General features: G+C 39.4%; 1 protein-coding gene across 11 annotated transcripts in view; it reads left to right on the top strand.

The window, feature by feature from the left end:
- Positions 1–2,623: 2,623 nt before the first annotated feature.
- Positions 2,624–23,462, top strand: part of LRCH3 (leucine rich repeats and calponin homology domain containing 3) — a 107,852-nt gene continuing 87,013 nt past the window's right edge. For 7 of the 11 annotated variants that reach the window (XM_027536853.1, XM_027536824.1, XM_027536787.1 and 4 more), the window contains exon 1: positions 2,624–2,923. In XM_027536853.1, the coding sequence (XP_027392654.1) occupies positions 2,662–2,923 (262 nt within the window). In that variant the 5' untranslated portion in view covers positions 2,624–2,661. The remainder of the gene's footprint in view (positions 2,924–23,462) is intronic. The other 4 variants (XM_027536804.1, XM_027536844.1, XM_027536862.1 and 1 more) reach the window with 2 other exon arrangements.

Below are 23,462 nucleotides of genomic sequence, written 5' to 3'. Positions count from 1 at the left end.
CCACAGGCTTCTGTTTTGACCATGGTAGACTTAATATCTATAGATATTTTGGACTTAATGAGACCCTGTTCTCAAATATTGTAAGTCTTTTTTCTCCTAACCTCTGATGTATTAGCACATAACTTCTACTGTGTTAGTACTTAACAGCATCACTTAACAGCATCTTTGTTTCTTTCCACTTACTCTATTTTTAAACTATTGATATACTCAGCCAGGATATTGAAGATAACTATAAAGTTTAACGTATTAAGGACCTTAAAATCTAGTTGACTAGACAAAGTATAATCTATGTATAAACTTGGTCAGAACTTCAAAGGCCGGAATTAGCATGCTGCTACTGCTAAGTCACTTCAGTCGTGTCCGACTCTGTGCGACCCCATAGATGGCAGCCCACCAGGCTCTCCCGTCCCTGGGATTCTCCAGGCAAGAACACTGGAGTGGGTTGCCATTTCCTTCTCCAATGCATGAAAGTGAAAAGTGAAAGTGAAGTCTCCTGGTCGTGTCTGACTCTTCGCAACCCCATGGACTGCAGCCTACTAGGCTCCTCCATCCATAGGATTTTCCAGGCAAGAGCACTGGAGTGGGTTGCCATTGCCTTCTCCATTGTATGTTGTAATTATAATGATATGTGCAGGTGGATAGGAAGAATGAGGCCATATAAGGAGAATTTGTCAGGAATTCAAATGTGGAAGGTAATTGGTAATCAAATATAGATGATATCTGTGCATTTAAAAAAGTCTATTTCTATAGCATTGTAGCATTAATATGGAATATATGGTTCTGCTTTTGTGGTTGAAATAGCTCTAAAAAAATTAAAATGAGGACCTGCTTTTTGTATAGCTTAAAGTCTTTCTAAGAGTAACAATTTTAGAAGTCTAGAGTAACAAAAACCAATTCATACATTGGATAGATGATACCTGCCAGGGATAACAGATCACTTGCTATTTGGGTGACCCATGTTCATTAGAGACACTGATCATGGAACCTGTCGCTGAAGAACCTAGAACACAATTTACAGAACAACTCTCTGAGCAATTGATACTAATGAACTTTGGCAGTGAGATTAAACATTTTCACAGTCTCTTCTATTTAGGAGTTGGGGAAATGCTAATCAACGTTTCATTGTAAAGCTGGACCTTGAGTGATGGACAGCATCTCTCCAACCTTACTTTCTTTTGCTCTCTGACATGAACTTTTTGGCCTGTGGCAATGTTCTCCACATGAACCATTATAAATCGTACCTGGATGTGTTCATGCTGATATTCCTTTCAATTTGGGATGTTACTTTCCCCTTCCAGCCTATTGCACTTCAGAATCCTTCAGATTTGTTTCAGAATTTGACATACTAGATTCCTTTTCTTTGAATTCTGATGGTTAATTCCCACTACCCCCACTCAGCCCTTTTTTTGTGGTTTTAATCTCTATTGGGGTCGCAAAGAGTCGGACACGACTGAGCGACTGAACTGAACTGAACTGAATCTCTATTTGGCTTATTTGGATTCCATAATTACAATCTAGGAAAAGGACTGTATCTGACAGTCTTATTTCCCACAGAAAATACTAGTTGATTGATTGTAGGGGAAATTTACATCATTTAGCAGGAATGACTTAAGTGTCATTCAGTAATGTCAAGAATAAGCTGAAGACTGGTTGTAATATATGTGAGGTCTAATTGGTTTAAAATGAAGTGGTGGGAATTCCCTGGCAGTCCAGTGGTCAGAACTCCCAGCTTTCATTCTGGAGGGCATAGGTTCAATCCCTCATTCAGGAAGTCATGCTGCTGTGCAAGTCACCCAGTCTTGCCAACTCTGCAACCAGACCTCTGAACTGCAGCCCACCAGGCTCCTCTGTCCATGGATCAGGAAGCTAAAATCCTGCAAGTCCTGTGGTGTGGTAAAAAATGACAAAATATTTTTAATAAAATGAAATATTTTCTAATCTTCCAGTAACTGAATGGTTTCATTTTTATTTTTAACTCTCTTCAGTTCTGTCTTTAATTCCCACATGTAGATTATGGTAAGATCATTTTCTCTTCCTCGGTTTTGCTTCTAGACCCAAATTTTAGACTTCAGTGAGGTTCACCCAGTTTTGTTCAACAATAAAATCTTGCCCAAAGAAGAGGTACTATTTAAAGTGTTTATTTTCCTTAAGAAGCTATTTTGTAGGAAGGGCCTAAAATATTTAACCCTTTCAATGAGAATTATGAAGTTTGGGAGCCAGGTTAACACTTCTGTTTCCCTCAGGCAATAATGGTTAATAAATTCACAATCTCCACTTAAATCACTTGGCTTATAGAATGACAAGTCAAGGAACCTTTTCCCTCTTTTGTGGCAGCAACAGTGTTAAAACTTAATGTTTAATCCTCCTAAGGGAGGAAGGTAGTTTTGGTGAGGAGCGTGTCTGAAAGACATTTTTGTAGGGGTATGTTAGAAAGGCCACTGGGAGCCTATCATAGGGAGCTGCTCGAGATTTGTGAGTTCCGTTTTAAATTTCTCTTGGAAACCTCCTGTGGGCGGAGGCCAGCGCCTGGAAGTGCAGAGCGGCACCGCAGCCCTGTCCATCAAGGGATCCGGCCGGGGTCTGTAAGCCCCTTTCCCCGCCCACCTATCATCTGGTCGCGCATGCGCTGAGCTGAAGGGCCGGAGAGTTGTTGGCTGGGAAATGGCGGCCGCGGGCTTGGTCGCTGTGGCCGCGGCTGCAGAATACTCTTGCCCAGGAGCGTCGGGAGGTAACCTCTCGGCTGTTAACTGCGGCCCAAACTCCGGGGCAGGCCCTGGTCCTGGCCCGGGCTCGTGGAGCCGCTCCCTCGACCGAGCGCTGGAGGAGGCGGCGGTAACCGGGGTGCTGAGCCTGAGCGGCCGGAAACTGAGGGAGTTTCCCCGGGGAGCGGCCAACCACGACCTGACGGACACCACTCGGGCGGGTGAGTGGGGTGGGGGACAACCCAGGGGACAGGAGGCCCCGGGCGCGGTTGGAGGCCGCCCTGGCCGTTCAGGGGAATCGCGGGTAGGTACAGTAACTGGTCCTGTTACTCCTGGTCCGGACCAGGTTAACGGGGAGAAGCCGACTGCCCCAACACACCCAGGCCTGCGGGTCAGACCCCGAGCCTGGGGCGAGGCGGACAGCAGCATCTCTCGGGGAAGAAGGCCGTAGGAAACTGATGGGTACTGTTTTACTTTCCTAGAAAATTAACTTTTGCAGAAGCTGAGGTAGACCCTTGCTCCGTCTGATTGCTGCAGGCCAATTCGGATTTAGGATGCCAAATTGACTTTACAGATTTAGGTTTGTAGCGCGCTTTTAATCGGAATAATATTGGTCGCTGCATTGTCAGGAAAGCATGACTCTCAGCACTGGCGTTTTTTAAGAACTGTTGTTCTCAGAGTGAGCCCGAACGCTTTTTCTTTCTCCCCTTCGTCTAGTTGACTTACCAAATGTACTTGTAAAAATATCTAGGGGCAACTTAAGACTTCCACTACTTTTCCTCTTTCCTCATGCCCCCTCAAAAAAAAGTTGCAGAAAGAAAACTAGAAAAGGCACAAAAGATTACCTACTGTATCTATGTTTAATTCTTTAAAAAAAATTACTTTGCCTTATACATATTTTTTTAACATAGAAAATAAAGTAAATTAGATATTATTTGATTTTCTTAGTTGTAGAGAACAATATCTGGTGACTGAGGTGTTCAACATGTTTCCTTTGTGTTTAAAATACAGCTTCCTCAAGGAGTAGATTAAAAACAGTACAAAGGAGGACAACATCTCTTACGTATAGTATATAGTATGATGTAATTATTTTCATACAGCTTTTCTTAAGCTGTTAACTTTTCCTATGTCTGTGCACTCATTAAAGATTGCCGAGTATTACATATGATTCACTCATTTTGGAAAGATAAGCAAAACTGTTAACACTACTTCAAGAAACTGTTTTCCAAAGAAACTGCCTCTTGTGTAAAATGGAAGGAATCAAATGTTTGTTTAATCTTTTTGAAAACAGTTATATAGAATATGGTTTGTGTTTTTTAGTGAATGACCTTAAAATTAAATTTTTTTGAATATGTAAATGAGTGGCCACTTGCCTTTTGTATGTGTTCTGATAGCATCTAAACTTGTTGTTCATACCCCAAATTTTGTGATTCTGTTCAGGAGGTGGCTATATGGTATATGACTGACTGTTCAGGAGATGGATAGCATAGTGACTTCATATTGGCATGAGTCATTTCGGTATTACTACATTAAGCCTCAAGTTAAGGGATAAGTTGATTGTAGGAGTTTATCTAGCTCATTATCTTACCGTCTTTTAAATAGCTCTAGGGCCAGTGTCTTTTTCCTTTAAGAAATATTAGCTAACAAAGAAAATGCAAAGGCATTTATGAAGAATAAGTAATGCCAGTGGATTTTTCCCTTACTATGCTGTGAACTTTTAATTCATTATTATCCACACTTATTTTTATTACTTTAGTAGTTTATTTATAAACCAGATTTTTTGTTCGTTGACATTTTGTTCATTTTGTTCATTTTATTTAGTCAAAAAGTCTAAAAGAGGAGAAAAAGATTGCAAAGTACCTTACAACCTGTTAGACTAGATTAATTTCTAAAATGTCAGAAATATCACTTATTAAGTATAAGAAGTCTTTGGCAGACCTTGGTGAGTACAAAAATACTTAATTCTCTAAATTATTTTAAACAGATAATTTGATGTGGATAAGATCATTGATTGAGTTTTCACTGTTTACTGTTCATTGTGGTAGATGTTTAAAGTACATTGCCTTATTAAATGCTTAACAACCAATGGATTAAATATTATTATCCCAAGGATTTCCCTGGTGATCCAGTAGCTAAGACACCGCACTTCCAGTGTAGGGGACCTGGTTTAATCCCTGGGCAGGTAACTAGATCCCTCATGCCACAACTAAGACCCAGCACAGCCAAATAAATAAAATGCTTAAAATATTATTATCCCGAATTTACATATGAGGAATCACACAGGATTTACATAAAGCCACTCAGAATCATATAAATAATAATAGCGGTAGAATTTCAGCCTTGGTCCATCTTACTCTCTTTTTCTTCACTGTGCCACACAGCCTCTTTACATACAGATAGATATTATCATTCCTGTTTTTAGAGGTAATGAAACCCAGGTTTGGAGAGAAAAATAATTTGCTTAAAGACCTGTAGCTAAAGCCAAGGAAGGTGGTGTTAGCCATGATTTGAGCCTAACTCAAATCCTGTTTGAGGTAACTCTAAAACCATAGACTGTTACACAGTGTCCTTTGAATTCAGACCCAACTTTAATTAGCTGAAATGTTTTATTTAGACCCTATAGAAAATTTAAAGCCCCAAACATTACTTGAACACTATATTAAAAGTTGCCAGGTTATCTGTTCTTTCCTAATATATAGAATGTATCTGTAGATACATATAACTGCTATCTTTACATTTTAAGAAATAGTACATATTACCTGTACTGTTTATAACTTGACATAATTAGAATTCATCATGCAATATTTTCTTGGAATTTTTCCCCTCCTGTTTGTTTTAAATGGTAGATTTTTAGGAAGAAAAAGAAGTGTTTGTTTGGAAATGAGTTACTTGATCCAATGGACAGGGAAGATCTTAAATCACAAAAGACTTTTGGGGGCTGAAAAGCTGTAGCTTTAATTTGGGGAGGCAGAAATGGGAAGGAAAGCCATTCCAGGCAGTAGAATGGATCCCACCCTGCCGTAAAGGTGTGCACATAACTCAGGGCTAGCTAGTCAAGTAGTCCATCCCTCTGTCAACAGTGATAGTTTAGAGATGGACACATTTTCCTATTAGCATGCAGGAGTGTTAATTATGTTGAGAAAGAGGCGTGCTTTGAACCGTGGAGTTGCTGAGAGAATAGAATGTGAACCTGGAGCTTGCCAATAAATTGAAAGCAGAGCCAAAAGATGGAAAGAATGAGGCCAAGTTCGATGGTAATCTTTGGATCAATAGCCAGGCTTTAAATTAGTGGTATCCTTGGACTGTCTAATTATACAAGCTAATGAATTCCCTGTCCTACTTAATCTGAGTAGACTTTTTGATACAAAATAAGAGTCCTGAGTAATGACAGTGAGTCTGCTCTTGAAGTTGTGGGGAGGTCAGTTTGGTCAGAATAAATTGGTGGGATTAGAGAATATGAGAGCTGCCCTTTGCATTCTCAAAAGGGAGATTGTTCATTTAACAGATGTTTGTTGACTAAAGGATTTTCAGGTGTAGATACACAGAGAGGACCAAGACACTCCCTGTTTTCAAAGAACTCAAGAGGTCTAGTGTAATAGAATGAATAAATATAAAGATTATTTGAATTGTCTAATAATAGCAAAACTTTTATGTGTAAGGCATTATGCTAGGTAATATAGTGGGAATAAAAATAAGAAAAGACTCTACCCTGTAAGTATTAAAAATCTAGTAATCTGTTTGGCTGGCTGCAGTAACAGTCAAGGAATGAAAAACAGTCTGAGATCATACTGGAAAATAAATGTACAAATGTTGACTGATTTTTTTTTTTTAAAGAGACAGAATGCATCAAGTTGGCTGAGTTATTAAACCTGTAGGACTAGGAAGGTGGTAATGCTACTGAGGTAATGCTACTGATAATAATAGTAGCTAACATTTTTTGAGCTGTTAGCATATTTCAGATATTGTACTAAGCTATATATATAAAATGCACATATAACAACCACCTGAGTTGTAGGTACTAGTTTTAACCCCATTTTACATGTAAAAATGGAGACTTGAGGTTAACCTGATCATTGTTACACAGGTAATAAATGACAGCACTAGGATTCAAATTCAGATACATCTGATCCTAAAACTTCTGTTTTTGATCACTGAGCCGTACTGACAAAGAAAGTTTGGTTCAGTTTCTTTAGTTGGCCTGATACATGTTCTGTTGCTGTTAAGTCACTTCAGTCGTGTCTGACTCTGTGCGACCCCATAGACGGCAGCCCACCAGGCTCCCCCGTCCCTGGGATTCTCCAGGCAAGAACACTGGAGTGGGTTGCCATTTCCTTCTCCACTGCATGGAAGTGAAAAGTGAAAGTGAAGTTGCTCAGTCGTATCCGACTCTTATCGACCCCATGGACTGCAGCCCACCAGGCTCCTCCGTCCATGGGATTTTCCAGGCAAGAGTACTGCAGTGGGGTGGATACATGTTCTACTGGAGTCTTAAATGTGTCAGGCCAACTAAAGAAACTGTGCAGCAAATAGAAGTGTATATCTGGAACTTGTAAGAGTGAAGTTAGAACTGCAGCATAAATTTGAGACAGTCATAATGAAGGGTTTATGCAGTTCTTGGAGAGAGAATGTGGAGAGTGGAAAAGTTGGTCGCTGACAACCATGGGGTACCATAGCACTTAAAGGGCAAGAAGAAGAATCAGTCTGAGAAAAAAACAGAAACAAAGTTTTATAACTAGGCTTCTACTAGAATTTAGAGACTCCTAAAACCAAAGGAACTGTAGTAACCCTCTTAAGTTATTTTACAAATGAGAAGCTGTCTTAAAGATTAAGACTTTGTTTAAGGTTGTATAGTGAAGTGCTGTTTTGCAGAAGACAAATAGGATCATAGTTGAAGGTGTAAGAAGTCTTTTCTGAATGGAAAATCGAAAACAGGAAACCAAGGATTCATCTTTTGGGACAAGCCTGTGGTTGATGGCAGATGGAAGAGACTAATGATACAAAAAAAAGAAAGACATGGAGATGTAATGGGTGAGCCTAAGTAACACAGTCTTATTGAAGCCATGAGAATAACGCTTTCAAGAATCGTGTGCTTATTTCCTACATAAAGAAGAATGAGGATTGCATAAAAGACCATTTAATTTTTCAAAAAACATTCTGTAACTCACACAGTCCTGGTTTCATTAGTCTTGGAAATATGCACTGAAATGCCAGGTCTTAAATGGAAACTATATTTCTCTTGGATACTTATTTATGTATATTTTATATTAATTTCAGTTTGTAAATTTTAAATTTGGTTCCTTAATTGTACTAGCCACATTTCAAATGCTCAGTGGCCACATGTGTCATATTGGTCAGCACATTAGATAGACCTACTGTCCATTATATTGGACAGCACAGGTAATAGAATCTTCCCATCATCACAGAAAGTTATATTTGACAGTGATTCTGGGGTATACTGCAATGCCTTTCTATATCCATGAATACAATAAGCCACCATGATCACCAAGATCACTTAAATAATTGTTGAGAAGACATCAGCAAATGGGGGCTCATTCATAATTACCAAATCTTTGATAATATCTCAGGTCTGAAAGGGGATATATCATTTTTTCTTCTAGAAATAATATCTTGTTGTTTTTTTTTTAAAGGGTGTTGACTTTTTACTTTTGTTGGCTGCAACAGGTCTTCGTTGAAGCACACAGGATCCTTGTTGCAGCACGTGGGATCTTTAGTTGTTGCTTGCAAACTCTTAGTTGTGGCATGTGGGATCTAGTTCCCTGACCATGGATTGAACCTGGGCCCCCTGCATTAGGAGCACAGTCTTAGCTCCTGGACCATTAGGCAAGTCCTAGAAATAATATCTTCTTAATAAAAACTGCCATTTAAGCATGGTTAATAGAGGCATTAACTGTATCAGATCAGATCTGTCGCTCAGTTGTGTCTGACTCTTTGCGACCCCATGAATCGCAGCACGCCAGACCTCCCTGTCCATCACCAACTCCTGGAGTTCACTGAGACTCACGTCCATCGAGTCAGTGATGCCATCCAGCCATCTCATCCTCTGTTATCCCTTCTCCTCTTGCCCCCAATCCCTCCCAGCATCAGAGTCTTTTCCAGTGAGTCAACTCTTCGCATGAGGTGGCCAATGTACTGGAGTTTCAGCTTTAGCATCATTCCTTCCAAAGAACACCCAGGGCTGATCTCCTTCAGAATGGACTGGTTGGATCTCCTTGCAGTCCAAGGGACTCTCAAGAGTCTTCTCCAACACCACAGTTCAAAAGCATCAATTCCTCGGCGCTCAGCCTTCTTCGCAGTCCAACTCTCACATCCATACATGACCACAGGAAAAACCATAGCCTTGACTAGACGAACCTTTGTTGGCAAAGTAATGTCTCTGCTTTTGAATATGCTGTCTAGGTTGGTCATAACTTTCCTTCCAAGGAGTAAGCGTCTTTTAATTTCATGGCTGCAGTCACCATCGGCATTGATTTTGGAGCCCAGAAAAGTAAAGTCTGACACTGTTTCCACTGTTTCCCCATCTATTTCCCATGAAGTGATGGGACCGGATGCCATGATCTTTGTTTTCTGAATGTTGAGCTTTAAGCCAACTTTTTCACTCTCCACTTTCACTTTCATCAAGAGGCTTTTGAGTTCCTCTTCACTTTCTGCCATAAGGGTGTGTCATCTGCATATCTGAGGTTATTGATATTTCTCCCGGCAGTCTTGATTCCAGCTTGTGTTTCTTCCAGCCCAGTGTTTCTCATGATGTACTCTGCATATAAGTTAAATAAACAGGGTGACAATATACAGCCTTGACGTACTTCTTTTCCTATTTGGAACCAGTCTGTTGTTCCATGTCCAGTTCTAACTGTTGTTTCCTGACCTGCATACAAATTTCTCAAGAGGCAGATCAGGTGGTCTGGTATTCCCATCTCTTTCAGAATTTTCCACAGTGTATTGTGATCCACACAGTCAAAGGCTTTGGCATAGTCAATAAAGCAGAAATAGATGTTTTTCTGGAACTCTCTTGCTTTTTCGATGATCCAGCGGATATTGGCAATTTGATCGCTGGTTCCTCTGCCTTTTCTAAAACCAGCTTGAACATCAGGAAGTTCAGGGTTCACGTATTGCTGAAGCCTGGCTTGGAGAATTTTGAGCATTACTTTAGTAGCGTGTGAGATGAGTGCAATTGTGCAGTAGTTTGAGCATTCTTTGGCATTGCCTTTCTTTGGGATTGGAATGAAAACTGATCTTTTCCAGTCCTGTGGCCACTGCTGAGTTTTCCAAATTTGCTGGCATATTGAGTGCAGCACTTTCACAGCATCATCTTTCAGGATTTCAAAGAGCTCAACTGGAATTCTATCACCTTCACTAGCTTTGTATATCCACTATTAACTGTATAGTTGACCCATTTTTCATCTGTGAGTATCATGCGCTCAAATCAGGAACCTTCTAAGAGCCTTAGGAATGAGAAAAGAGTAGGAAAAAACCAAAGCTAATTTTATTTGACTAATCAGACTGTTTCAGAATCATTCCTTCTGATATTAAGAGTTGTACATGCTCATTGTAGTACAAGAAGTTATAAATAAGACATTAAAAATCTTTTGTAATTCCACTTACCACAGAAAACTGGTAGTGAACCTTGGTTTGAAATCTTTAAACATTTTCTTCATGAATATATACATTCTCATTTAAAAAAACATCTTAAAATGGGATCTCATAAAGGCTGTTTTATCATTTTTTTACTATATGATATATAGTATCAGAAAATAGCTGCTACAGAAAGATATGTAGCATACTTTTTAATAGTAGTCTGCCGTAGGTATACTGTCTTCTCATTTACCCTATTGATACACTTTGGAATTGTCTTCATCTTTCACTGTTACAAATGATATTGCTGAAAATAACTTCATGTGTATCTCTTTGCAGACTTGTTTAATTTCCTTAGGATAAATCCCTAGAAATATAATTGATTGGGTAAAAGAATGTACAGTTTTAGGGGTTTTTAAATACAGATTGTAAAACTGTTATTCCTAAAGGGTTTTTTAGCTTAGATTTGTATCAGCAGTTCATGAGTTGTCTTCACTCTGCTGATTTTATTCTTTGTGATCTGTGTCAGTCTGATAGCTGAGAGATTGTATCTCCTTCTTCTGTATTCAGTTCATCTTAAGTATAATTTTTACTACCATAAGAAAAAGTATATAAGTACAAAGAGAAAATATTTATTTTTTTGTTTTTTTCTGTGTCCTTTTGTCAGAATAAATTGATGACAAAGACTCAGAAACTGTTTGTGCCTGTATATAAACTCCTGTATATTCAAATTTTTCTATGATTATAAAAGTAACACATGTTTTTTACAGAAAATTTGGAAAAAAATAAAGTAGAGAAAGAAAAAAGGAATACTATTGCATCAATAAACCACTGAACATTTTGACATATTCTTCCAAGTATTTTTTTTAATCTGTGTACATGTATATTGAAAAACATGGTATTAGCTTTTTGTAGTTTGCTTTTTTCCACTGTAGAGTGTATTAGAAATATTGTGTCATATCTTTCAGTTCAGTTCAGTCGCTCAGTCGTGTCTGACTCTTTGCGACCCCATGAATTGCAGCACGCCAGGCCTCCCTGTCCATCACCATCTCTCGGACGGATTTCACTGAAACTCACGTCCATCGAGTCAGTGATGCCATCCAGCCATCTCATCCTCTGTCGTCCCCTTCTCCTCCTGCCCCCAATCCCTCCCAGCATCAGAGTCTTTTCCAATGAGTCAACTCTTCGCATGAGGTGGCCAAAGTACTGGAGTTTCAGCTTTAGCATCATTTCTTCCAAAGAACACCCAGGGCTGATCTCCTCTAGAATGGAAGGGACTCTCAAGAGTCTTCTCCAACACCACAGTTCAAAAGCATCATTTCTTCAGCGCTCAGCCTTCTTCACAGTCCAACTCTCACATCCATACATGACTACTGGAAAAACCATAGCCCTGATTAGATGGACCTTTGTTTGCAAAGTAATGTCTCTGCTTTTGAATATGCTATCTAGGTTGGTCATAACTTTCCTTCCAAGGAGTAAGAGTCTTTTAATTTCATGGCTGCAATCACCATCTCCAGTGATTTTGGAGCCCCCCAAAATAAAGTCTGCCACTGTTTCCACTGTTTCCCCATCTATTTGCCAAGAAGTGATGGGATCAGATGCCATGATCTTCGTTTTCTGAATGTTTAGCTTTAAGCCAACTTTTTCACTTTCCTCTTTCACTTTCATTATATCTTTACACTTAAGCAAATCCCTTTTATTGAGCATTTAGACTATTTCTATTTTTTTCTTGTTATAAATAATACTAGAGTATAAAATGGCATCTCCAGTATTGCCTGGAAAATTCCATGGGCAGAGGAGCCTGGTGGACTATAGTCCATGGGGCCACAAAGAGTTGGACAAGACTGAGCACAGCAAGTGAACTCTTAAATAAATATAACTCTTTGCTCACATCTCTTATTAATATCTCTTACTAGATAAATTCCTAGAAGTGGAATTGTTCTAACAAATTCTTATATTGTATTGACACAATACAAAAGAGTTAAAAATATCCTGTTATTTATTATGTCCGTAGCCACCTCCTCCCTGCTCCCCTCCTGCAACAGACACATATTTTATAAAGAGAAGCAGAGACCATGGGGAAGATCATGGCTGTTGAGTATAAAGGCTTATTTAATAAGATTTAAATTTACTTTTCAGGGGAAAAATCTAGACTCTGCTGTACTGGCATTGTTTTTTAAATAGGAAGGGTAAATAGTAGGATGGTGCCTTTAGGAGGGGTGAGAAGATGAGTCATAGATCATCACAAAAATCAGTGTTGAGACTAAAAGAATGGCAACAAGGTTGGGACCAAGGATTTCCTAGGGTTCATTTCCTTTTCCTGTGGCTGTATTTGGGGTCTAGATGCTTAATATTAATAAATTAATATTAATGCTTAATATTAATAAAAAGTCCTATTACATGAAATAGGACTTTTTAAGTAGTAACATGCATGTTCATTTTTTTTTCCAGTTCATTTATGAAGCAGTTACTCCACTGAAGTTTGGAAGAAAATACATGGTTAATATGGTAATTCACAAAAGGAACACTGTTTTGAGTTCCTGAAGTAGCCAGCAATATCAAATGCAGTGCTGCTACTAATTATAGAATCATAAACTAGTACTAAAAATTTAAGGAATTTCCTTGCTTTTAACTTTCTCCCTTGCTCCTCTAAATTTGTAGATTTTTTATTATTTGAAAGAAATCTCAAACCAAGAACTTTAACTAATTTATTAAACATATTTCTTATAAGAACTAGGTAACTGATTTTTTTCATTAAAAACGGGTTTTTAGAAATGACCTATAATCATAGAGTGAAAAGATAAGCCACAGAGTAACAGATTGGCGATAAATACAACAAACAAATGATATTCAGAATATATAAAGCATTTCTACAAACAAGATAGCACAATAGAAAACTGAGAAAACTCTTGAACTGGTACTTCACTAAAGAGGAATTCCAAATAACTGATAAGTGTGTGAAAAGGTGCTCAATCTCATTAGTAATCAAGGGCACGAAAAAGAAAACCAAACTGAGGTACTTCTCATTGACAGACAGTACGGAGTACTACAAAGTACTGTTCTCCCTCAGTGCCCTCAGGGAAATGGTTCTGGACCACCCCCCAGACACACACACACAAAGGCACTAAAATCTGTGGTTACTTAAGTCCCTTACATAAAAATGGCACTATTTGCATATAATCCATGCAATTTTCCCTGAACTTTAATTCCTCTCCAGATTACTTGTAAGATTTAATACAATCTAAATGTTGTATAAATAGTCACTGGTGCGTAGCAAATTCAAGTTTTGCTTTTTGGAACTTTCTGTAATATTTTCCCCAAATATTTTCAGTCCAAGGTTAGTGGAATATGCAGATGTCAGATCCCACAAATACAAGGGTACTGACTGGAGCATTGGGACATTTATACAGTGCCAATGGGAGTTGAAAAATACCTAGTAAAGTTGAAAATACACATATTTTATGAACCAGAAATTCCAGGCTCTGAGGTACATACCCCAAAGAAACTTGTGTATAAGTGCGCCAGGATATATGTATAAGAATGTTCATGTGCTGTGCTTAGTCGCTCAGTTGCGTTCGACTCTTTGCGACCCCATGGACTGTAGCCCACCAGGCTCCTCTGTCCATTGGGATTCTCCAGGCAAGAATACTGGAGTGGGTTGCCATGCCCTCTTCCAGGGGATCTTCCCAAACCAGGGATTGAACTCACATCTCCTGCATTGCAGGTGAATTCTTTACTGTCTGAGCCACCAGGGAAGCCCAAGAATGTTCATAACGTTCATATTTGACAAAACAAAAAAAGAAACGATCATCAATATAATATTGTTTAGTCGCAAAGTCGTGTCAGACTCTTTTGTGACCCCATGGACTGTACCTGCCAGGCTGCTCTGTCCATGGGATTTCCCAAGCAAGAATACTGGAATGGGTTGCCATTTCCTTCTCCATCAATAGAATGGGTAAATCAATTTTGGATATTTATGTGATTTCACAGCAGTGAAAATGAATTAGTTACAACTGCACGCAATTACATAGATGAACCTTGGAAGCATGTTAAGCAAATGAAGTATATGACACTGTATTTGCAGTACAAATATGCTTAAATGAAGGTCAAAAACAAGCATAATCATAAATGCTAAAACAAGCATAATCATAAATGCTAAAACTTTTAAGAGGCAAGAAAGTAATTACCGTAGAAGTTAGGATTATGGTTACTTGTAAGTGGGGACTTCCCTGGTGGCTCAAATGCTAAAGCGTCTGCCTGCAGTGCGGGAGATTTGGGTTCTATCCCTGGGTCAGGAAGATCCCCTGGAGAAGTAAATGGCAACGCACTCCAGTACTCTTGCCTGGAAAATTCCATGGACAGAGGAGCCTTGTAGGTTACAGTCCATGGGTTCGCAAAGAGTCGGACACGACTGAGCGATTTCACTCACTCACTCACTCTACTTGTAAGTGAGAGGGGAAAATATTAAAGGAAAGGGGCAGTGGGTTAAGGGTGGGTGCATTTCTGAAGTACTGAAAATATTCTATTCTTTAACCTGGGTTTTTCACCTATATGATTGTTCACTTTATACTATTTTTTAAAAATTGTACATCTGCATTTATAATTTATTTACTTTTATAATGTGCTTCTTTGTTTAGGCTTACTTACTCATTCTTAACTTGATTATTACTCATATCACCTCTTCTTTTTTGCCTTCCCCTTTGCCTTCTCTATCTCTTTACCATCCGCCTTCACTAGTCACTTTTCTTGCTTCCCTAATACTTGTTCACACTTTTTTTTTACCGTCACAGTGAACAGGTGTCTTTTTTCCATATTAACTTAAAGAAGGTATATTCAGTTCAGTTCAGTCGCTCAGTCGTGTCCGACTCTTTGCGACCCCATGAATCGCAGCATGCCAGGCCTCCCTGTCCATCACCAGCTCCTGGAGTTCACCCAGACTCACGTCCATTGAGTCAGTGATGCCATCCAGCCATCTTATCCTCTGTCGTCCCCTTCTCCTCCTGCCCCTAATCCCTCCCAGCATCAGTCTTTTCCAGTGAGTCAGCTCTTCGCATGAGGTGGCCAAAGTACTGGAGTTTCAGCTTTAGCATCATTCCTTCCAAAGAAATCCCAGGGCTGATCTCCTTCAGAATGGACTGGTTGGATCTCCTTAAGAGTCCTCTCCAACGCCACAGTTCAAAAGCATCAATTCTTCCACGCTCAGCCGCCTTCACAGTCCAACTCTCACATCCATACATGACCACTGGAAAAACCATAGCCTTGACTAGACAAACCTTTGTTAGCAAGGTAATGTCTCTGCTTTTGAATATGCTATCTAGGTTGGTCATTAGTTTTCTCTTGCTGCGTAACAAATCATTATAGCCAAAGCTTAAAACAGTGTTTATTATTTTACAGCTCTGTAGGTCAGAGGACTGGACTCAGCTGAGTTATCTGCTTGTGGACTCACAAAACCAAAATCAATGTCTTGGCCAGGTTGGACCCTTATCTGGAGGCTTTGGGGAAGAATTTCCTGAATCATTCAGATATTGGCAGCATTCAGTTTCTTGCAGTTATAAAACTCAGGTCTCCCATTTCCTTGATGGTTGTCATCTTCCGGCTACTCTGAGGCTCTGAAAGCTATCCACATTCCTTACAGCATGGCCTCCTTCACCTTCAAGCCAACAGTCGTGTGTCCTCTTGGAATCTCTGACTTCCTCTTCTGCTATCAGCCAGAAGGCTCATTTGATGAGATTGGGTCTAGCCAGATTATCTATTTTTTGTTTAATTCAGAGTCAGTTGATTCAGTTCAGTTCAGTTCAGTCACTCAGTTGTGTCTGACTCTTTGCGACCCCATGAATTGCAGCTCGCCAGGCCTCCGTGTCCATCACCAACTCCTGGAGTTCACCCAAACTAATGTCCATCAAGTCAGTGATGCCATCCAGCCATCTCATCCTCTGTCGTCCCCTTCTCCTCCTGCCCCCAATCCCTCCCAGCATCAGTGTCTTCCAGTGAGTCAGCTCTTCATGAGGTGGCCAAAGTACTGGAGTTTCAGCTTTAACATCATTCCTTCCAAAGATATCCCAGGGCTGATCTCCTTCAGAATGGACTGGTTGGATCTCCTTGTAGTCCAAGGGACTCTCAAGAGTCTTCTCCAACACCAGAGTTCAAAAGCATCAATTCTTCGGCACTCAGCTTTCTTTATGGTCCTACTCTCACATCCATACATGACTACTGGAAAAAACATAGCTTTGACTAGACGAACCTTTGTTGGGAAAGTAATGTCTCTGCTTTTGAATATGCTATCTAGGTTGGCCATAACTTTTCTTCCAAGGAGTGTCTTTTAATTTCATGGCTGCAGTCACCATCTGCAGTGATGTTGGAGCCCAGAAAAATAAAGTCTGACACTGTTTCCACTGTTTCCTCATCTATTTCCCATGAAGTGATGAGACCGGATGCCATGATCTTTGTTTTCTGAACGTTGAGCTTTAAGCCAACTTTTTGACTCTCCACTTTCACTTTCATCAAGAGGCTTTTGAGTTCCTCTTCACTTTCTGCCACAAGGGTGGTGTCATCTGCATATCTGAGGTTATTGATATTTCTCCCGGCAATCTTGATTCCAGTCAGTTGATTGCTGCTGCTGCTGCTAAGTCGCTTCAGTCCTGTCTGACTCTGTGCGACCCCATAGACGGCAGCCCACCAGGCTCCCCCATCCCTGGGATTCTCCAAGCAAGAACGCTGGAGTGGGTTGCCATTTCCTTCTCCAATGCATGAAAGTGAAAAGTGAAAGTGAAGTTGCTCAGTCGTGTCCGACTCTTAGCGACCCCATGGACTGCAGCCTACCAGGCTCCTCCGTCCATGGGATTTTCCAGGCAAGAGTACTGGAGTGGGTTGCCATTGCCTTCTCTGAGTCAGTTGATTAGCAGTTACTTAATTATATCCACAAAATCCCTTCTGCCTCATGAGGAATATAATCAGTGATATTTCATATTCACAGTCCCAGGGATTAGGGTGGAGATCTGTGGGAGGCATTTTAGGATTCTGCCTTACATAGAGGGTTCTGTCTTAACTTTATTTTGTGTATCACTTAGTACAATACCAAATATCCTTTGAGTGATGCTGTATGGATGGATGCATGGATGGGATATGGATGGTAGGGATGGGAGGGAAAAGTGGATGAATGAGAAGGCAAAAACAGGAAATGAAAAGCCTATTCTCTTTCTTAGCTTTAGAAATAGTGACAACTGACTTCTGTGTGACTGGGTTTAATGAGGAGCCTTGGGGCTTCAATGATATAGTAGATTCAATCAAAACATTCTCAAGTATAATGCCAGTGAATATACTTCCCTTTTATGTCAAAAGTCAGGCATTCAGACCCTCTTTAATTGGTGTCATAGAGGATAAGAGTGATCATGTTACATGTGCTAGGAGTCAGCACCCCAAAATAATAAGTAACAATTGAGAATTTTTAGGTGTTTGAAAAATTTTAGAATATGACCTTGATTTGCTAATAAAAGAAGTAAAACAAATTTTAAACTCCGTACAGTAAAGCAGGCTTTCCATGTATATTCAGTATTTATAACTTTAATAATTAGGCAAGGCTCAGTTATCCAGGGAGACTCTTAGCTTGATAAATATGTGATCCTTTTTCTATCTCAGTAACATTGTGATATCTGATCATCTGTTATCAAGTGACAGACCATAGCCTGTTGGTTCTCAAACTTTAGTGTGCATAAAATCCCCTGCTACTGCTGATGCTAAGTCATTTCAGTTGTGTCCAACTCTGTGCAACTCCATAGACGGCAGCCACCAGGCTCCCCCGTTCCTGGGATTCTCCAGGCAAGAACACTGGAGTGGGTTGACATTTCCTTCTCCAATGCATGAAAGTGAAAAGTGAAAGTGAAGTCGCTCAGTCGTGTCCGACCCTCAGCGACCCCGTGGACTGAAGCCTTCCAGGCTCCTCCTGCCATGGAATTTTCCAGGCAAGAGTACTGGAGTGGGGTGCCATTGCCTTCTCCGTAAAATCCCCTATGGCACTTTAAAAAAAATATACATACATTCCTGGGTCCAGACCCTATAGAGTCTGATTCAGCAGATCTGGGTGGGGTCCATTAAGTTCCATTTTTAACAAGCAGTCGGATAGTTCTAGGTGCATGTGGCCTAAGAACCACTACTTGAGGAATTTGTTCGTAGACTTTACTACTTTACTCTAAAATTTGTTTAGGAAAGTAGTATCTGTTCACGTCCTAAAACTATCTTGATTAGGTAAGCCAAAGATTTTATTCAATTGAAAAAAATATTAAGTATAAAATACAGACTTCATTTTGCAAAATTGGGCACTTTGATACAGAATAAACCTTTGAAAGGTTGGTTTATTTGTTTTAAAGGTAGTGTCACTGAAGAGCTGTGTTGTTAACTAGATACAAATAGACAACCAATTTAATATGATTATCCAATAGATATGGGTATCCAGTTTATACAAACAGATAGCCAAATAAACTATGAAAATTGAGCATAAATAATTAGTTAGGGTCTTAATTACAAGCAGCAGACACTGGCTGTGGTTATGAGTAGCCCCCATGATCTCTGGGAGGACTGGAGAACCAGGCTAGTAAAAGGTTACTTACTTATAATTAAGTAACCAGGAATGTGTCCCAAATCATGTGACAGAACTTATCCAGTGAAGACACCACTAGCATTGCCACCTGGGGATAGACACCTCAAATTGCACCACTATCACCAAAGATAATGTACACTCTTTACTAGCACTGGAGCGTTTGCCACCACTACCTGTGGAAATTGAAATGTATTGTTATACTGGTTTTAGTTCAAGGTTAGGGGAGGATGTGCCTGGGAGAACCAGATCATATGCCGATGCCCCTAGCTGTGAGAGAGTCTGGGAAAGCTAACGTATGGTGTGGCACTTTGCAGCTTCTGTTGAGGAAAGAACTGTTTCAAAAAGTATTGGATTCTCCAAATAGGAATAGTGTTTAGATCCTGGGCAGCCTAAAAAAATGGCATGTGTCTAACTACAAGTTGTATTTTATACTAAAACCAGGTAATCAATTAGGCCTTTATAATTATCAAAATGAACAAGAAGCAGTATGTATGATGCAGTGGTAGGCAGTTTATTGTAATTAGTATTAACTTTTTTACAACTAAACATTCCATTGCCTGGTTCAGTTGGGAGAGGAGGAAAAGATTTTTCTTTTCAAGGGGTACCTTCAGTTTTCCTTTTCTGTTTTTTTCTTTTTTCCCCTAAACTGAGCATACCCTTAATTTCTGTTTAAGATCTGAAGTCTGCATTAATTTGAGAAGAAGGATCAACAGTGTTGCCTACTTCCTATCCTTTCAAGTTTGCATGTCCCAAATCCCAGTACCTACGGACAGTATTCTGTCATTTTAGCCAGTGGTCCCCATAGTAAGAAATTATTAACAACAAATGTGTTTGTTTATTGTATGTACTAAATTACATGTATTATAAAATAGGCATAAAATACAAAATTTAAAGGAGAAATTAAAGACAAATAGAAATAGAAGTTCCAATGTTTTTGTTCTATACTCCAGTGGATCATTATTCTACACTCCAGTGGATCATTACTCTGCATCCTGTGGATAGCAGGCCCACATTCCTCCCTTGAATACTTATGATTCAGAACAGTAATTAGCCTCTTAAAAATATAAGTAGAAGAAAGGGAATTTAATGTTAAGTATCTGAAAGCACTCTAGACCCTACTATGAGGCAGTATGGGAAGTGAGAGACTGAGGTATGGAATCCAAGGATAGAGAGCTGTGACCTGTTGAAAAGGAAGGGGTTTTAGAAGACAAAGACTTAGGAATTTCTTGAAGCAGTGCTGTAGATGAGGAGGTATTCCTTTTATAGCATGTGCAAAACAAACCAGTGTCTGTGTGAAGTGTGCTGCGCTGCTCCCACGGATTTGAAGAGATGGGGTTAAGCAGGGTAGGAGCAGTGTTACTTTGGGAGTAAGAAGATTTGGATGTTTCTTCTCTGCTTTTAATACTTTTTTCCCTATGTCTTTTATTTTCTGCAGCTTGATTACGATGAAGCTTTCTTTATATGCATCCTGCCCTTAGGTGTACAGAGCCTCTTGATTCTATGAATTGAAAAATTCTTGGTTATTTGGTTTCAGTAGTGAGTTTTTCTGTTTTCTTGGTTGACAGATACTAGTCAAAGTTACAATTTTTCTTTTTTGTTTTGATTTGCTTTTCCTAGGGTATTACTATTATATAACATCTTCTTTTGAAATTTTCAAATGTGATCTATAGGTCTAAAGTTTTGCTATTCAAACTGTGGCTTATGGACCAGCAATATGGCATCACTTAGGATTTTATGAGAAATGCAGAAATTCAGGCTCCATCCCAGAATTAGAATCTGCATCTTAATAAGATCCCCAAGTGCTTATGAGAACATTGCAGTTTGAGAAGTGCTCCTCTATAGCTAATCCAGGTAACTGAGGTTGCTCTTTTTTCCAAAGGGTCTCTGAGATAAGTATATAGATAAGTATATAGATCCCCAGTTATTCTAACCCCATGCCACAGAAGTCAGCCAAATTGAGCACTCTCAACACCAATCTCTTAAAAAGGGTGGGGAGAGGTTCAGTAGGCAAAGAAGAAAGTTATGCCAGCAGTTACTTTGTTCTGCTCATGTGATTTTTTGGGGCTCCAAAATCACTGTGGATGATGACTGCAGCCATGAAATTAAAAGACTCTTGCTCCTTGGAAGAAAAGCTATGACCAACGTAGACAACATATTAAAAAACAGAGACATCACTTTTCCAACAAAGGTCCATCTAGTCAAAGCTATGGTTTTTCCCAGTAGTCATGTATAAATGTGAGAGTTGGACTATAAGGAAAGCTGAGTGCCAAAGAATTGATGCTTTTGAACTGTGGTGTTGGAGAAGACTCTTGAGAGTCCCTTGGAGAGCAAGGAGATCCAACCAGTCCATCCTAAAGGAAATCAGTCCTGAATATTCATTGGAAGGACTGATGCTGAAGCTGAAACTCCCAATACTTGGGCCACCTGATGCGAAGATCTGACTCATCTGAAAAGACCCTGATGCTGGGAAAAATTGAAAATGGGAGGAGAAGGGGACACAGGATGAGATGGTTGGATGGCATCACTCGATGCCATGTCCAACTCCATGGACATGAATTTGAGCAAGCTCCAGGAGTTGAGGATGGACAGGGAAGCCTGGCATGCTGCAGTCCATGGAGTCTCAAAGAGTCGGACACGACTGAGCAACTGAACTGAACTGATGCTCATGATCTGGGCATATCGTGGATATGTATGAGCTAGAGTTAAATATGCCGCTATCAAGTCCTTTAGACTGTGCCTTGGCTCAGCCGAGCCACTGCCAAAGTTATGTTCAACAGGTTAAAAAAAAGGTCTTGATGTGTCATCCTGTAGGTGTAGTAAGGATGCCAGCTTGTACAGAAACCCTAACCTATGTCCACAGCTCAGTCTTCTTGTGTTTTTTTGATCTCCACTTCTCTTATGAGGATTGGAGCTTTCTACCCAAAATTACTATGTCATAAGCAGGTTTTTATTTCTCATTGGTATATTTGTTTCTCATATTTGCTTTAAAAAGTCTAATTGTTACTGGTTCAGTTGTTTATCTTGCTTATAAAGATACTGTTTAGTAACAGTAAAGTTAAATATTCTTGAGGTCGAATCAACAGTGACCAGCTTAGGTTTATTAATTTTGCTCTCCTATCATAGAACTTAGAGCTTCTCAGATGGCACTAGTGGTAAAGAACCCCAAGAGATGCATGATATGCAGGTTCAATCCCTGGCTTGGGAAGATCCCTAGAGTAGGAAATGGCAACCCACTCCAGTATTCTTGCCTAGGAAATTCCATGGACAGAGGGGCCATGTGGGCTACAGTCCATAGGGTTGCGAAGAGTTGGACACGACTTAGCACACATGCATGCATCATAGTACTTGGAATTTGTAAACACTTCATTTTCCAACATACTATAATGATAAACACAACTTAGACTTAAGTTGTGTTATTTTTTAAGGTGTTTTCTATAGAATCTGTATCTTGATTATCCTTTTCTTTTGTCACAAAAGAAAGAGAATTTTTCATGGTAGGTATTGATTTCTTCACAGCATCCTTCATGTTATCTTTGCTTTTTCGGATCCTTCTGGACTTAAGAATCTCTTAAGAGATTTAAGAGTGTTCCATTACTCACATATCACTGCCTAAACCCTTCATACGTGGGAGCCCTTCTCTTGAGTAAGCCTTTCCCCATACTAACGTTGCTGCTGGGAACTTGAAAATTGCATTCCAAGAACAAAAAGATTTTGTAACTCCGTCTTATTTCCCCTTCCCTCAAATAAAACATTTGTTATCTTTAAGCAGTCTTTGTTCCTTGTAGTGAGCAATAGGATACAGGATTACAGTCTGTCTGCTGCAGCCTCTTTTTATCGTATTTCACATGACAACTGATACCAGACAGGATGGCATCAGGGACAACTTAGATAATTTATGTGAAGGAGTAGGAGCCTTTCGAAGTCATTAATGTGGACAATTTTAACTATTTGACCAAATTCTTTTCTCACTTTAATGTTAAAGCTCTGCAGTTGGTTCTCATTTATATTCTAATCTGAGTTACCAACTTTTCCTTTCCTTCATACCCAGTATAGTCATATTTTATGCACTGTTACTATATTTTATTATATCAAACTGTATTTTCAATTAAAGTACTGTCAAAAGGTTCAGAAATATTACATTTAAATGCCACCTTGTGACTGTTCATTTTCAATAACTCTTATATATATGATGCCACTGAACTGTATTTTTGAAGGTTCCTAAGTTTAACTTCCTTAGTTTCCTCAGTATACTGATAGTTGGTCTGATTTCGTAGGTATATCCAGTTGGTTAATCAGGACCAATTTCACCAAAGATTTATCTTCTTTCTTTAAAAAATGAGTGTTTCATATGCATAATGACTTTCTGGCAAAATGTATTTAAACTAACATACTAAGTAATGTAACAGCTATTAAACTCAATGTAAAATAATATAATTGTCAAGAATAAATAGTATTGAATTATTTCATGTACTCTCTGCCTCAGCATGTGACGGTTTTTGCAGAATACAATATGTTCTTCGCTGTCTTACATTATGCTGCCTTGTCAAAAGGTACTTTTTTACTTTGCCAGGGTTATG

The sequence above is a fragment of the Bos indicus x Bos taurus genome, chromosome 1 (assembly GCF_003369695.1).
Source record: "Bos indicus x Bos taurus breed Angus x Brahman F1 hybrid chromosome 1, Bos_hybrid_MaternalHap_v2.0, whole genome shotgun sequence".
Classification (NCBI taxonomy): domain Eukaryota; kingdom Metazoa; phylum Chordata; class Mammalia; order Artiodactyla; family Bovidae; genus Bos; species Bos indicus x Bos taurus.
The sequence above is the reverse complement of the archived record's forward strand: the minus strand, read 5'-3'. Positions and strand labels throughout refer to the sequence as shown.